At 36.1% G+C, this 14,227-nt stretch overlaps 1 protein-coding gene across 5 annotated transcripts in view; it reads right to left on the bottom strand.

Moving 5' to 3' along the window:
• The window catches only part of SMG7 (SMG7 nonsense mediated mRNA decay factor), a 68,048-nt gene that overhangs the window by 23,676 nt on the left and 30,145 nt on the right, over positions 1 to 14,227 (bottom strand). For all 5 annotated transcript variants that reach the window (XM_065887470.1, XM_065887445.1, XM_065887462.1 and 2 more), the window contains exons 3-7: positions 13,620 to 13,737; positions 11,746 to 11,878; positions 3,192 to 3,363; positions 1,553 to 1,624; positions 294 to 444 (exon numbers count right to left, since the gene is read on the bottom strand). In XM_065887470.1, the coding sequence (XP_065743542.1) occupies positions 294 to 444; positions 1,553 to 1,624; positions 3,192 to 3,363; positions 11,746 to 11,878; positions 13,620 to 13,737 (646 nt within the window). The remainder of the gene's footprint in view (positions 1 to 293; positions 445 to 1,552; positions 1,625 to 3,191; positions 3,364 to 11,745; positions 11,879 to 13,619; positions 13,738 to 14,227) is intronic.

The raw sequence follows: 14,227 nt of genomic DNA, 5'->3' as shown, positions 1-14,227 counted from the left end.
GAGCACCTATGACTCAAGGAGAGAATTCGGCAACTGACTGACTTTTCAACTGCAACACACTCAGATGAGTCAGTACTCAGCAGCCTGTACTCCTCCACTGGGAACAAATCAGAGGCTGACTGGTTGAAATTCAGTGATGACTACATGCAAAACTATTGTAATGTATATGTTTAGAAATTAGGCAAACCTAAGAGAAGAGAAGCATAGGTAACTGGCCATTATTTCTTACATGCCCAAATTTGAGGGGTGAAGGCTACCAGGTTACAAAGTCCTCTTGGAAAAGTCAACCCTACCTTTCCAGTGCTTTAGAAAGTGCTTTTTGTAGATTAGTAGAGGCAGCTGGGAAAGGGAACTTCACAGCAATGCTTCTGCAGTAGTAGAAAATTGTGGTCAGATGGTCTCCTTTGGAAGAAGCTAAGATAGCCAACTGATTGTAAGGCTGACCTAGAGGAGAAAGTTAAGATTCTAAAGCAACCCAAAATGCATGAAGTCTTGCTATCAGAACATAGAGGGTCAGTTTTAAAATCTTTATATTAACAATGGGGAGTATTTTATGAAGTAAATCTCATGACTACCTCATTAAAAATGGCATAATGTAAAACAGCACACTTCAGCTATGGTACATATTGTATTTAGGTTGAAAAGTCACGTAATTAGGATGAAGAGCACAGTAAGTTCAAATAAGACTTCAGAAAGGGCTAGACAATAAATATTTTTGGCTTTGTGGATCTAAGAGTCTCTATCACAACTACTCAACTCTGCCATTGTAGTGGGAAAGCAGCCACAGACAACATGAAATAATTTGTCCAACTGCCATCCCTGCCTTCAAGCGGCTCCTTTAGAATTTAAAGGACTTTCAATGTGGCTTAACAAGAATGTAGATCACCAAACATCTACAGTAATTTAATTCAAGAATCACTGCTAATGCCTATCTTGGGAGCCATCAAAGGACAAAAGCATTATCTTTTAGTAATAAGAGAGAATTTTTCTAGAAGGGAAATGATGGTATTAAAAAGAAAATTAGGGGGCTTCCCTGGTGGCTCAGTGGTTGAGAGTCCGCCTGCCGATGCAGGGGACGCGGGCTCGTGCCCCGGTCCAGGAGGATCCCACATGCCGCGGAGCGGCTGGGCCCGTGAGCCATGGCCGCTGAGCCTGCGCGTCCGGAGCCTGTGCTCCGCAACGGGAGAGGCCACAACAGTAAGAGGCCCGCGTACCGCAAAAAAAAACCCAAAAATCAGGCACATATTTTTTAAAAAAAAGAAAATTATTCTATAAGTAATTAAGGAAGCCAGAGTTGTTGAAACAATTTTAGATCACATTAGGAGATATTCTATTTATATTGCTTTGCTGACAATCATAATACTAGTTTAAAAAATTTATTTCCAATTACAGAGAATGTACAGTTAAAAGGAAAAATATAATAATCAATACCAAAACTCAACATTTTTTTTGGTTTCTTAACACTTGAAAGATAAGCCTTGAACTATTTACCATTTTTCTATATCTAGAGTAAAGTGTCATAATCCACCACAAGTTGACATGGCCCACTCACCATTAGAGGGGACAAGCTGAGCCGCATGCCTATAGTAGGACTCTGCCTGGCTGGTCTGGTTTCTGTATCGAGCTGAGAGGAGGAAAAAGAAAGTTTAGTTTAAAAACAAACAAACAAACAAACAGAAAAAACAAGCATGAGGGTAATATTTCCAAAACAGCTACAGTTTAACAATTTAAAATTAATAAACACATTAAAATTAAATTAAGATGATTAAAGAAAAAATATTTTAAAACAAATTAACTATAGGATTATGTGTGAAGTGTCTATCCGGCCTTCCCTATTTGGGACATTCAGCATGTAACCAATTTTAAAGCTTACCTAGCCCCCTTTTTCAGGTCCTCTAGTGTCATGCATCACCAGCTCCCACTATGGACTATGCTGGTGACCTGGAGCCGGCCCACAAGAAGGGGTGAGTTATATGGCACTTAAAAACAAAACAAAACAAAAAACACTATACAATATGATCTGAAATTTATGTATTTCTTCAATATCTTATAAAGTGACTTTGAAAAATACTTCATACCAGACTTCCCTGGTGGCACAGTGGTTAAGAGTCCACCTGCCAATGCAGGGGACACGGGTTAGACCCCTGGTCTAGGAAGATCCCACATGCCGCGGAGCAACTAAGCCTGTGCACCACAACTACTAAGCCTGTGCTCTAGAGCCTGCGAGCCACAACTACTGAGACAGTGTGCCACAACTCACACTGTAAAGCCCGCGCGCCTAGAGCCCGAGCTCTGCAACGAGAAGCCACTGCAATGAGAAGCCCGTGCACCACAACAGAGTAGCCCCCGCTCGCCACAACTAGAGAAAGCCTGCGTGCAGCAACGAAGACCTAACGCAGCCAAAAATAAATAAATAAATCTTCTTGAAAAAGAAAAATACCTCATACCTATTGCAACATTATTTATGTGTGTGCAAAGAATACACTGAAAGCAAAACCAATCTAAATATACTACTCACTGAATCTCCCTATAGAAATTTTAGTGCTTACTTTCATGTGACCTCTCATGAAGTCAATGATTTATGACATCAAGAAATCTAAAATCTTTGAACTTAAAGCAGTAATGCTCTCCATTCCTTGTTATTTGAGGACAGCCAAAACATAATCCTATAGTTAATTTGTTTTACAACCCTTTTAGGTCACCTTAAAGGAATGAACAAGAATAAATAAGTTATATAACATTCCCAGATAAAATATATAAAATGGAAATACAAATCTAACTGTAAAGAGGAAACAATTAAAAATGAGCTTCTAATGCACTGGTAGGAAGGAAAAAAAAGTCAATCTAAGCTTCAGAATGACTAATTTTTATAAACCCCACAATTCCAAAGGAGTATAGACTTTAGAAAATATTATGGTACCACTCTGAAAAATTTAGCTTTGGTTACATTTTTGCTGGTTTATTATTTGCCTACATCTGCATAAAGTCTGAATATGAAAGTTACTTCCTTCAAGATCCTTTGCCAATCCCAAAGCATTCCGAAAATCTAGGTTCCTTAAAATACATTTTATAGTTTCCTCTTATGACAATTTAAGTTGTGTGTGTATTTTTAAAGGAAAATAATTTCTTTCTGTGACTACTCCAAAGAAAAGCATGAATGCATTATCAATTCCTTCACACCAATGGCTCACCAATGTCTCCAAGGTGGACGAGGCAGTGCTGGCAGATATAGGAACAGGAGCTAGACTGTGGCTTCACTATGGCGCTGGTATGCGTCTGTTTATTGCTGATAATTCCCAATTGGGAAGACTTCACCCGGCATGGTAAATCTACATTAAACACTGTACACAGTTCTTGTAATAACTAAAAGGAGAACATAAGCAAGATTTAGTATTGAGTCAGAACTGGTAAGTCAGAAGTGCTCTAACAGTAAAGTTTGCATGTGTAACTAATATCACATACTACTGACACCTGAGATAGGATAACCTTTCATAGGATAACTAGTAACATTCATTACAAATCACATCTTTTGAGTTCTCAAGTATTAGAGCAATCCAAGATGTACATCTAAAAGGAAAAGCAGCATTAAAAAAAGGACCACTTAAGGAGGGTATTCGGACTCATTCAGCAAGCAACTCCATGAAATTATCTATCTATCTATCTATCTATCTTCTTTTCCTCTTAGAAACAAACAAAACCCATTAAACACTGGTGGTTGGTTACAAATTTGACTTAAATACAAACCAACATATTTGGCAGACTTCAGGAGTTTCTTGAGACTTATTTTGTTAAGCCCAAGGTCAACTTGTGCCTTTGCATACACAAAAGATCTCATGGTACTACAGATCTGGAAGGAACTTCCGATATTATGTAGAGCACCCACTCTTTCTTCCTTTCTTCTCTAGTCTTTTGGTATAAGAGGGTTCCTCTTCCCGTTCAGAGATAATTTCTCTGCCTGAGCATGCTATTTCATTCTTGTCTGCCTCCTGCCTGTCATCCTCTCATTTTTTAAATCTACTTTCAACTTCTCAAGCTTCTTTACTGTGGCCTATAAAGTGTTGCCCACGAAATATAAACAATAAGTATTATTATAAAAAAACCCACAACACACAGAATGAAAGCACTTTCCCTTGACTCTAGATTTCTCCTTTAGCAGCCTTCTAATGTCTCTTCTTCTTCTCAACCAAATTCCTTCAAAACAGTCCACGTGTCACATCTACTTTCTCAATTTCTGTTCACTCCTTAGTCCATTATGATCTGACTTCCACACAACCCCTTCTCTCCTCATTCCAACATCCACAACCACTCTACTGAAACTGTTGTCTGTATGACAACTGGCTATAAATAAGCAAATACAATGGACATTTTCTAGTCATCATCTTACTGGATCTCTCTGCTACATTTAAAACAGTTGATGTTATGGTTGATCACGGAGCTTTTCTAGTTCTTTTTATCTTGCCAATCATTTATTTTCAGTGTCCTTCATTCAAAGGCTTTTTTCCTCCCACCTTAATCCCCTCAAGGGTTTCATTCTTGGCCCCCACACAGCTCTTCACATTCTATTCTCATTCATTCAAGTATTTACTTACAAATATAATCATTCACATATTTGATTACTGTATCACACACCATGGTAAGCAATAGAGACACAGAGATGAGTAAAATAAAATTTGTGTCCTTAAAGAGTTCATAGCTAAATGAGCAAGACAGGTATATAAAGTAGGGAGGAAACAGCAGGAGAGAGGAGGAAGGGAGGGAAAGATACCAAACATGACAGCATAAGCCAACAGAATATTCTTCATTTATAATAAACTTCATTCCCTGGGTTATTTGATACATTTGTCTCACTTTCTCCTTGTGATAAACTGGTAGCAATACAGTATGTAGATATGAAGCTCCACTTTTTCAGATGGGGATATGAAAACAAAAATATCGAGTCATTTGACTAAGGTTACAGAATTAGAAATATCTTGATTCTATCACCACTCTAATATGTGCAGAATTCACAATACAAAATAAAACACCTTGAGCACCCAACTCAGAAGGAAATAAAATGTCCCACCGTTTTCCTAATATAAAAACCACCTCCATAACCAAATATAAAATCCTGTATTCCCTTCTCATGAAGCATAGTAATTATCTACATCTTTACTTATACCTGTACATTTCTAACGGGCAAGAAATTTGCTGACATAAAACTGAGTAAACAAAATTAGTGCCCAGAATGGCTAGAGTCTGGAAATATAAAAAAGCAAGAAGTACAAGAAAGGAGCAAAAAATGGAAGAAACCCAAAAACAGATGATTGTGGAAGATGGCAAGAAGAAACATAACACAGCATAAAGAACTGAGTTCAACAGGTACTTAACAGACTGGAAAATTAGGCAAGGTTGAATATCTATCAAAAAGAAAAAAGAAAGTTCATGAAAAGTAAATCAAGCATCGTTGAAACTTCATGTGAATGTCTTATAATAAAATTTTTGCCAGAACCCAGGAGTTGTAGGTAGAGATACCAGAAAAGTTCCTGCTGGTTCAGGATTCCAGGTGAGAGAACATTAGTTTAGAGGCAGAAACGAAGTGGAACTAAAGAAGAGAAACACATGTTTAATAACATGTGTTTCTCTTCTTTAGTTCCACTTCGTTTCTGCCTCTAAACTAATGTTCTCTCACCTGGAATCCTGAACCAGCAGGAACTCTTTCTGGTATCTCTACCTACAACTACTGGGTTCTGGCAAAAATCTTTATTACTAAGACATTCACATGAAGCTTTCAACGATGCTTGATTTACTTTTCATGAACTTTCTTTTTTCTTTTAATTTTTTTTTTTTTTTTTTTTTTTTTTTTTTTTTTCCAGTATGTGGGCCTCTCACTGTTGTGGCCTCTCCCGTTGCGGAGCGCAGGCTCCGGACGCGCAGGCTCAACGGCCATGGCTCACGGGCCCAGCCGCTCCGCGGCATGTGGGATCTTCCCGGACCGGGGCACGAACCCGTGTCCCCTGCATTGGCAGGCAGCCTCTCAACCACTGCGCCACCAGGGAAGCCCTACTGTTCTGTTCTTTGATGTTTTTAAAAAAACCCATACTGCGTGATGTTACATCTTTACTTCGATTGGGAGTTTGGTTCTGGCTCGAGGCATCATGCTTTTATTTATTTATTTATTTATTTAATTTTTATTGGAGTATAGCTGCTTTACAATGTTGTGATAGTTTCTGCTATACAGCAAAGTGAATCAGTTATATGTACACATATATCCACTCTTTCTTAGATTTCCTTTCCATTTAAGTCACCACAGATCACTGAGTAGAGTTCCCTGTGCTATATAGTAGGTGTTCATTAGTTATCTATTTTATACATAGTAGTGTATATATATCAATCCCAATCTCCCAATTCGTCCCCCCCGAACCATGCTTTAAATAGTTAACAAAATATCTAAGGCAAAATCATCTTCACAGGATAACCATGTATCATCAGTCTCTTGTCAATCCACTCCACCCAGATTTCTATCTCAAGAACTCTACTGCAGTCACATTTCATCAAATCCAAGATACCATAAGTTATAAGATGAACTATTATTTCCATAACATTGAGGGGAAAAAAACCCAATGCCAATTAAATGGTGACTGACCACCTTTTGTAAACTTACCCCTATCTCAGAGGTGTTAAAATATGAAAAAGTTTTAGAAATGAGGAAATATGGTATTCATTAATGTCACCCATGACTTCCATATTGTCAAATCTAATTGATCACTTTTAAATCACCTTACTTGACTTCTCTGTAGCACTCACAGAGTTGATCACCCCTTCCTCTTGTTGAAATGCTTTTCTCTCTGGCTTCCAAGGCACCACTCCGACTTTCTTCTATTGCAATGTGGCTCCTCCTGTGCCAAACCTGTTCCCACCTAGTCCCATGGGTTTCAATGCCAAACACTAATGTCTAAGTCAAGGTTCTTTATTGTAATCATAAATTTTACTCTGGCCCTGCCCTTTTCACTGAGCTCCAAGCTTATCTAATTACCTATTTGACCCCTCCTCTCAAACAGGCATCTCTCTAATGTAACATGGATAGAGCTGCCTTCTCCTCAGTGTTCCCTATCTCAGTAAATGGTATAACCAGTCAGCTAGCTGCTCAATCTGATAACTCAAGTCATCTTTGACTCTTCCCTTACCCTGATTCCACACATCCAATCCAAACCATCAGGAAGTTCTACTGGCTATACTTCAAAAATCCCTTAATAACCTTCCATTACTACAGCAGCATGCTAACTACCTTCCATTCCTGACCTGCTAATTCATTCTCCACACAACATCCAAGGTAATCTTTTAAAAATGCAAATCTTATCATGGTATTCCCTTGCCTACTTTCCAATGGCTTGCAACTACACTTAAGATTAAAATTCAAAACTCATCTTAGTCTATAAGGCTGTACAATGACTTGGACTTGGTGTACTTCCCCAATCTGGTAGCTTAATCTGCACTGCATGTCATCAAAAAAGATGCATGAACATTACTGTTCACAACATCATTAACTGTTTCAATTATCAAGCCAAAATAACAACAACAACAAAAAATGCAAGCAACGAGTCCTATTAATGTTGAGATCTGAAAAAAAGTTTATTGCTGCTCATTCTACAACTGTTGTGATCACTCAACCATTGCCTATGGAATGCAGTGGGGAAAGATCAATGCTTGATTATAAAAATTTTTTAAAACAAATTTCAAAATTAGATTACTTGTATATTTTTCTTTATAAGACAATATTTTGAGACATTTGAATGATTTTATTACTGACTTGCTTATAAAGTGTTTTTGCAAATAACACGCCCCCTCAACAAAAATGATGATTCTTGCTTTACTTGTCTGGATTTATCAATGTCCAATCAAACCCTCGGAAATGTGTTACATGTATATCACATCATAAAAAAAAGGTTAAGAATCATTTTTCAAGATAACAAACAAGTCTGTGTAATGGCTAATATAAAAATGTACTGCAGAAAGTAGATGCTTTCCCTCTACCTCCACCAGGGCCAGCTGCAGCAAGTCCCTACTACCCCTGCCTCCCTACTTCAGTTGTGTTCACAGTTTAAATTTCTACTACATGAGGGAAGGAAGCGATTTAAACTGGAGATGAGACTGGAGTTTTAAAACTGGACTAAGTTTAAAATCCTAAAAGCAATCAGAATGGTACAAAATCTGTCCAAGATGTTATGACGGGAATCCGGAATTCAACAAAGCATAGTTGAAAGTAGTGAAGTGGGGGTGGGGGCTGGGATACCATTTCTGTCAACACCCCACTGAGCTAAGGCTATTCAATTAACATGTAGAGTCAAATGTACACATAATTCTACATCATGATTTTCACTTAATAATAACAAAATTTCCTCATCTTAAAAAAAGATCTTCATAAACAGGACCTAATTAAACTTAAAACCTTTCACAGAGCAAAGGAAACAGTCAACAAAACGAAAAGACAACCTACTGAATGGGAGAAAATATTTGCAAGTGATATGACTGATAAGGGGTTAATATCCAAAATAATATGTAAACAGCTCATACAACTTAATATCAAAAAACAACCAGATTAAAAAATGGGCAGAAGACCTGAATAGACATTTTTCCAAAGAAGACATACAGATGACCAACAGGCACACGAAAAGAGGCTCAACATTGCTAATCATCAGAGAAATGCAAATTAAAACTACAATGAGGTATCACCTCACACCTGTCAGAATAGCTATCATCAAAAAGACCACAAATAAGAAATGCTGGTGAGGATGTGGAGAAAAGTGAGCCCCCATACACTGTTGGTAGAAATGTAAATTGGTGCAGCCACTGTGGAAAACAGTACGGAGGGGTCTCAAAAAAATAAAAACAGATCTACCATAGGACCCGGCAATTCCACTCCTGGGCATAAATCCAAAAAAAACAGAAACACTAATTCAAAAAGATACGTGCACCCCCCAATGTTCACAGTAGCATTATATACAACTGCCAAGATATGGAAGAAGCCTAACTGTCCATCAACAGATGAATGGATAAAGAAGATGTGGTGTGTGGCGCTGTGTGTGTGTGTGTGTGTGTGTGTGTGTGTGTGTGTGTGTCCCCACATACATACATACACAATGAAACACTACTCAGCTATAAAAAAGAACGAAATTTTGCCACTTGCAACAACATGGATGGACTTGGAGGATATTATGTTAAACGAAATAAGTCAGGCAGAGAAAGACAAATGCTGCATGTTATCACTTATATGTGGAATCTAAAAAACCAACAAAGCAGTGAATATTAAAAAAAAGAAATAGACTCACAGATATAGAGAACAAACTAGTGGTTACCAGCTAGGAGAGGAAAGGGAGAGGGGCAAGACAGGGGTAGGGGATGAAGAGGTACAAACTACTATGTATAAAATAAATAAGCTACAAGGATATATTATACAGCACAGGGAATACAGCCAATATTTATAATAACTATAAATAGAGTATAACCTTAAAAAATTGTAACTATGTTGTACACCTGAAACATAATATTGTACATCAACTAAACCTCAAAAAAAATCTTCATAAATACCATTTATAATAGTTTCATAATTCCATTTTTCAGATAGGCTATAATTTATTTAACCATTACTCTATTGCAGGATATTGGTATTGTTTTCAAATTTTAATATTTGAATTATAATATCTATTTGTTCTTTTAAATATAAGTATTATTGTTAAATATCTACTAATCTATGGACAAAGAAAAAACTGTACTGTAAAAACAAAAACTATCTGGTAACTTCTGTATTTCAAAAAACTTTAAATAAAATGAAAGAACAGAATAAATTGGAGAAAAAGATGTTTGTCAAAAAAAAAGGAAGAAAAATAATATCCCCTTATATAGAAAAAGCTCAGACAAATCACCATAGAAAAAACTAGGGTCTGAACAATGAAAGGGAAAAGTAAATGAATAAATGATTTATATAAAATACAAATATGTAATAAAATATAAAAGTTCAACATCACTAGTAATTTAGATTACATTAAATTTTAAATGAAAAATTATTTTCCGTCTATCAAGTATAAATTATTCAATTAATCATTCATTTGCCTTTATTAAAATATTTAACACTGGTGAGTGGATGTCAAGACAGACACTTGCATACACTGCTGATGGAAATACAAAGATATAAATGATAACCTTTTGGGAAAACAATTATGTGTATCAATGTAGTATTAAAGCTCCACTCATCCAATGATTTAATTCACCATCCAATGAAGAACCTATCCTCAGTAAGTAATCCAGTATTAGAGAAAATGCTTTATAAACAAAGATGCTTATCAAACTGTTTAATAATACAAGGAAAAACTTACATTATGTTTATAAAGCTGATAAAAGAATAGGTACAACCATGTACGAAAGTATAAAAACACTAGAAACATACATATTAAAAGTGGTAATTTATCCTGAATGAAAGGGTAATGAAAAATTTTTGACTTTTTATAATTTTCAAATCTTTTGAAATTAGTATGCATGTTTTTATAATCAGAAAGCCAAAAGAAACCCTATATCTATTAAATGTATCCATCTCCTCATTTAGACTGGACATTCCCTTGAAAGTTAAAGATGGTCTCTTTTCTCTCCAATTCTCAGTGTCTAGTATTGTGCCTTACAAAGAGTAGACTTTTAATAGCTATTTGTAGAATGAATTAATCTTTAACATCTGCTAATAAGGATTAGTTAGCAGCAAACCACAGTTCCCCTCTCCAGAAATATCAACTTTTGCTAAAAGGTGGCATCAATTTAAAAATGAATTTTGAGAACAAGAACCATACTTGAGTTCTTTCAATGATGAACTGTGATGAATGTTTTAGTCTAAGTAAAACAAATAATCTCTGTAAGATGATGGCTATTTGATATCTTTTAATAGTCTTCTTTCTCTTCATTCTAAAAAGCAGTAAAACCAAAATGGAGCCAAAATACAGGTAGCAATGGTCAAGTAGCAGCACAGAGAGTAGGTTCTTGAATTTCTTTCGGAGCAAGATCTGCAAAACCTTGTCTTGTCATTATAAGATGAGAATTTATACACATGTTATTAATTAAATTATGAATGCTATTACAAGTGGATGAGATGATGTTTTCTAAAGAATTCTGTTTAAATAAAATTCACTGTCCAAAAAGATTTATCCTTTTACCTCGCCTGATTCAGAAGTCATATCAAGATGTAATTAAGGACAAGGAAAGTCTCTGAGGACAATAAATAATAGCTTACTATTCAAACTGAGGAAAGGCTACTCTATTTCTTAGGTAGTTTAATAGCACTGAAGCTCCAGATAAATTCTACTGTATATATAATACTATGAAAACTCACTTGATATCACGAATTTTGACTATTTCTTACCTGGCAAAACATAGCTGTTACTTTCACAATGACTACACCCATACATTTACATTTGCTCTACTACCACCTGTAACTCACTACTTCTGCTGTTTCACTAAGGCATTGCTCTCATTGCCCTTTTTTTTATTCACACAATTATACCTCTAACCTTTAAGCTGAACCATCACCTTTTTAAGAGCAGAGTCTTTACTGTTTTAAAGGTCTTATGGTAAGTAATTTCAGACATTTTGATTCATCTGAGATTATAGGTGATCAACTCCTGGATGGACCATACAGTGGGTACCCCAAGTGCTTATATGAACAAGATGTGTACAAAGAGAATATTCACTACTAATTTTAGGAAAATTGGTATACAGTGCAGAACTCACCTGAGTATAGAAGCCACTAGCTGCCTCTAGGAACAGAGAAAGGTTTGCCTGAACTTCACTCCGATTCGGGTTTGCTCGATTCTTTGCCTGGCCTTGTAGTGTTGTGATCTGATTCTTAAAGGCATGATTCCAGCTGAAAACAAAATGTAATTCTATTTGGTATAGCAGTGACTCACTGGGCAGACACTGGTCCCCCTGAGAACAAGAAAGAACTGTTTGTTATAATTATAACACACTAGACAGTAAACCTGCATTAAAGTTATTCACTTAAATAACTTTATGCTCCCCTTTGAACAAGACTAAACAAGCAGTAGAATGCAACTGACCTTAGTAAACACTTACCAAATGTTCGAATAATCAGACTGTGGCTTCAGTTATTAATCTTTTAGGGCTACTAGACTTAGAACCTATTTAGGAATCCTCATACAAAATTAGAACTACAGTGGCAAGACCAAAGTAAAAGCAAGCTATTAACAAATTTCCATACATTGCACCATTGTGTCAAAAAATATGTGAGTGTTCTGTATCAAGTGGCATGTCTGGGGGTGGGGGTGGGGGAGATTTTTTTGTAAATATTAAGCCATATCTCTTATTTCTCTAAAACTTATTTCCCACAGCACTCAGTTCTAGTTCTATTTAATAGTTTATTTCTCTTGGGGTTAATATTTTCGTTAGAGCTTGAAATATAAACTCACTTTGACATTTCAATTTTGGCTATTCAAACTAAGAAACAACACAATGCTGAAATATGGCACACCAAAATCCTGTTATAAAATGCCTTTCGAATTGTATAGAGAATCATTTTAAATTCAGTTGTGGAGAAATACAGTCACTCCCTAATTTGGAAATCACAAAGAAACAAAACAAAAAAAGGGAACTAGGATGGAGGGAAGATATTACTGGCTGAAGGAAGCAAACACAGATAGATAGAGGGTTTACAACCTACCTGGAAAGTACCTAATTCTTTATCAACAGCAGCTTTTGAGGCTCTTTTGAAGCACTGGGGTTTTTAATGATTTATGAGGGCAATCAATCACTCCCTCAGCATTTTTGATGCCATCTTATCCATGACTCTAATATCAAAAATATGGGTTTGAGTGGTTGTGATTAAGCTCTATTACTAGATCTCCTAACAATATAAAGGTTAGGTGTGCAATACAGGAAAAACTAATCTTCACCACTACTTAGGGCAACAGGCATTATTAAAAAGAATATTCTTGATTTTTAATTTTCCACCAGGCTAATGTCCTTGTTCCAATTTACAAGGCAAGGTCTTCCATGAAAGACATTTATTTACTCAGTTGGGAATCTGGTCATCTGCTATTTCACCCCTAATAGAAAGAATGAGTGGAATAGCCTAAATATACAAAATCTTTCTTCAGTCTTATTAGGGGGGAAAAAAAGGAAACACCTATTTATTGGATTAAAAGGAAGAACTTTCCTTACAATGTAAACACATTTTCCTTTGGAAGACACTTATAGAATCATATTTATCAAAGAAAGCCTACTTCGTATTTCTTTTTTTAAATCATGGCTCAAATATAGGACTGAATACACTACAGAGAATCCAAACACTGTCTCTTAGTACTTGAAACACATACAAATTTGTTTTTATGATACGCCCTGAAGACCTTAATAAACCTCAACTCTAAACATTTCTCCTCTTGCTACCTAAGACTGTATCTAAAGTAATAACAATGGTCAAATATTTTGTTCAAAAAGGTCACAAGTATTAGAATTTCTTTCCTTTTTTTTTCATTGAAAAAGCTTACTCTGAAATAGGTTAAAAAGAAACAACCAAATTGTTCTCTTCTATTCTAAAGTCTTGGTGAGATTCCTGATCTTACAGGGACATCCCAAATGATAGTACTTACAGATCCTGTTCTACTTTCTTGTCTAAAGCATATTCCAAATCAGTAACCAGCATCTTCTGGTACAGGTCCTGCAGAGCCTGCCTGGATGTCCAGACCTCGGCTGGACCCAGCTTAGAATCTGAGTAACAAAACAAAAACAGAACAGTAGACGATAAACAGATAGTTAAGACCATTATGCCACACCAACAATTCCTTCACTCTCCATTCCCCAAAGCAAAAACATGCTTTAAACAGATATCATAGATAGCTGCAGAAGTTTTATACTACTACATCTCAGATGACTTTCACCTTTTGGCTAATGACTACATCTGTTTCAAAATGCTTCTGTATTTGTCTTTTAGTTTTGAAATAATGCCATGAAATGAAAAAGGCTTAAAAAAAGAGAATGGTTCACCCTTTGATCTTGGTTTGGATTTCTATGCATTCATACCATAGGAAGCCATATGCCTCATAATAAGTCACCCCATTTGAAATGATGGACTGCCAAGTTGGTCTGTTTACTCTCATAACTATATCTCTTTGTCCAAAGAAGCTGTTCTCTTTTTCTTTTGAATCATTTTCACAATTGTCCTTACAGAATCCTCCTGTCGGCTCACAATCCAGCAGCT

Source organism: Phocoena phocoena, chromosome 1, assembly GCF_963924675.1.
Source record: "Phocoena phocoena chromosome 1, mPhoPho1.1, whole genome shotgun sequence".
Lineage (NCBI taxonomy): Eukaryota > Metazoa > Chordata > Mammalia > Artiodactyla > Phocoenidae > Phocoena > Phocoena phocoena.
Note: the sequence above shows the minus strand (reverse complement) of the source record. Positions and strands in the feature narration are given on the sequence as shown.